The 2,603-nt window shown below is 42.4% G+C and overlaps 1 protein-coding gene across 1 annotated transcript in view; it reads right to left on the bottom strand.

Moving 5' to 3' along the window:
• The window catches only part of LOC122546755 (sialic acid-binding Ig-like lectin 15), a 2,988-nt gene extending 1,309 nt beyond the window's left edge, over positions 1 to 1,679 (bottom strand). Inside the window, exon 1 of the mRNA XM_043685394.1 lies at positions 1,546 to 1,679. Within this exon, the coding sequence (XP_043541329.1) occupies positions 1,546 to 1,606 (61 nt within the window). The 5' untranslated portion in view covers positions 1,607 to 1,679. The remainder of the gene's footprint in view (positions 1 to 1,545) is intronic.
• Positions 1,680 to 2,603: the final 924 nt, after the last annotated feature.

Here is a 2,603-nt window from a genome sequence, read left to right as displayed (position 1 = left end):
CTGGCCTTCTCTCCCTGAATCCCATGCCACCTAACTTCACTAATTAGTCCACCATGTGGAACTTTGACAACAGCTTTACACAAGTTCATGTAAACAATATCTCCCCCTCTGCCCTCACTTGTCTTTTGGTTACATTTTCAAAAAACTCAGTCAAGTTTGTGACACATGATTTCCCCTGCACAAAGCCACTTTTATGTTTTTCCAGACCTCCAACACTTCCTCTTCAGTAAAGTGAATTCCTTCAAGACATTAATATTTATTTGCCCGAGTTCCCTTGCGTCAATTTCATTCTCCACAGTAAAAACTGTTGCAAAATATTTGTTTAGGATATCTCCCCCTCTCCTCTGGTTCTACACATAGATGACCACATTGATCTTGAAGAGGCCCTATTCCCTCCCTGGATGCTCTCTGGCTTCTAATAACTTTGTAGAATATCTTTGACTTATCCTCAGCCTTCTCAGCTGAGGTTATCTGATGTCCACTTTTTGCCCTCCTGATATCCCTCATAAGAATGCCCCTACAGCCCTTATACTCTTCAAGAGATTCACTTGATCCCAGTTGTCTACATCTAATACATGACTCTTTTGTACCAAATTCAATGTGGCCTCACCTCTTGTATCTTTGTCCGTACATCTCCGACCCCTTCCCATCACACTTTGATTATCATTCACCTCTTCACTACCCTGCATTCTCTGCTCTCTCATTTTTTTTGATTGGTTGACAGGAAAACTAATAAAATATGGATAATTATGAGTGTTCAAATAGGACAGGCAAGAAGGTCCTTTCTTCATTCATACTGTGGTCAGTAAACAGGAAAGATAGATTTAAGGTCGGAGATAGAAGTGGGAGGAGACTTAACATATTCTTCCTCATGTAGAGGTTAATAAGAGTCTGGAACACACTGCCTGAAAGGGCGGTTGAGTTATAAACGCTGCTAACATTTGTACTTCAATGTTCATTTGTATTACTATTTGCCTCTTCAGTAGCCTGCACTTCTGTTCTGTCATTTCTATTTTTCCGAATCCCTGCAGTGTGAAAACAGGAGATTTGACCCAACAAATCCACATTGACCGTCTGAACAGCATCCCTTTTTGATTTTCAAAATTCCCTCCAACTGAGTCCCACCTCCCACCGCGATCTCCACTCCACTAATTACATTAAAGCCCTCAATAAGTTGGTTAAGAAGGCTTTTAGATGGAGAGCAGCAAAATGGGAGAAGTAGAGTGAGATCATTGTTGACTGATACAGACATGATGACCCAAAATGGCCTCCTTCTACGCTGTAAATGTCTAAGGTTCATGAATCTACAAGGAAAACATGAAGGAATAAATCATCACGCTCGGAATAGTCAATTGTCACTGCTTTCATTTTTGATAAAACAAATGATTTCTCCCTGATGTAGAAACCGCAATGAAGGAAAAGGCACATCGTGCTGAGGAGGAACAGTTTGGGAACTAAATACCAGACAGCAACAGACCAACAAGGAGGAGGCAATTCCATGATGAACAAAGTGGATTTGAAAGGTCAGTATTAGAAAGTACTTACTGTGACCCCGTACTGAGACTGACAGCAGGACTGCAGAAAGACAAACATAGAGAGACCTCATCGTTAATACTTCACCATTTCATCCTTCTCACTCGCTTACTCTTGTCCTTTTACAGAAAAATACAGAAGTTACTTGACTTCCTGCCAAATAAATGTGAGGCAATCATACACGATACGAACAACAAACGGGAAGTCTGTGTACGGTTAGTAGGAGCTGAGAGAATGACAAAGCTATTATAAAACAGAGGCACCAACCACAGCTACCGTTGAGAAAAGGAGATGTTCCATCAGCTTCCAACACAAATCTCAAAATCAACAGCTTCAGCATCAAACACTCTGAGAGCTGGGGCAGGACAGTGTTAGAGACAGACTAAAGCTCTTTCAACACCGTCTCCATCAAACACTCCCAGGACAGCCACAGCTCGGGGTTGGATCCAGAATAAAACTCCTTCTACTTTTTAAAATTGAAATTAACCAGAAGGAAAGCACCTTGACATTAAAACTATGACGCCTCGTGTTATCAATTTCTGCCCTGGGAAAAAGTCTCTGGCTATCAACTCTATCTATGCCTCTTATTATCTTGTACACCTCAATTAGGTCCCCTCTCTTCCTTTTTTTTTCCAATGAAAAAAGTCCAAGCTCAGTCAACCTCTCTTCGTAAGAAAAGCCCTCCATTCCAGGCAGCACCCTGGTAAACCTCCTCTGAACCCTCTCCAACGCATCCACATCTTTCCTATAATACGTAAAAACAATGACTGCAGATGCTGGAAACCAGATTTTGGATTAGTGGTGCTGGAAGAGAGGGAATGCGAGCAGCAGCTAAGGTAAGATAGTTTGTTTTAAAATTACTTACCGGTAGCGGGCAGCGGTGTCTTTTTCTCTCTTTACAGAAAGAGCGGGAGCAGCAGGGGGAAGTGACGAGGACCGGAGGGGCAGCTGGGAAGGAAAGCAGTGAGTATAAATACTCACCCTTCGACGCCAACGGTCACTTTGAGTGCGAGCAGCAGCTAAGGTAAGACAGTTTGTTTTAAAATTACTTACCGGTAGTGGGCAGCGGT

Source organism: Chiloscyllium plagiosum, unplaced genomic scaffold, assembly GCF_004010195.1.
Source record: "Chiloscyllium plagiosum isolate BGI_BamShark_2017 unplaced genomic scaffold, ASM401019v2 scaf_15185, whole genome shotgun sequence".
NCBI classification, from domain to species: domain Eukaryota; kingdom Metazoa; phylum Chordata; class Chondrichthyes; order Orectolobiformes; family Hemiscylliidae; genus Chiloscyllium; species Chiloscyllium plagiosum.
The sequence above is the reverse complement of the archived record's forward strand: the minus strand, read 5'-3'. Positions and strand labels throughout refer to the sequence as shown.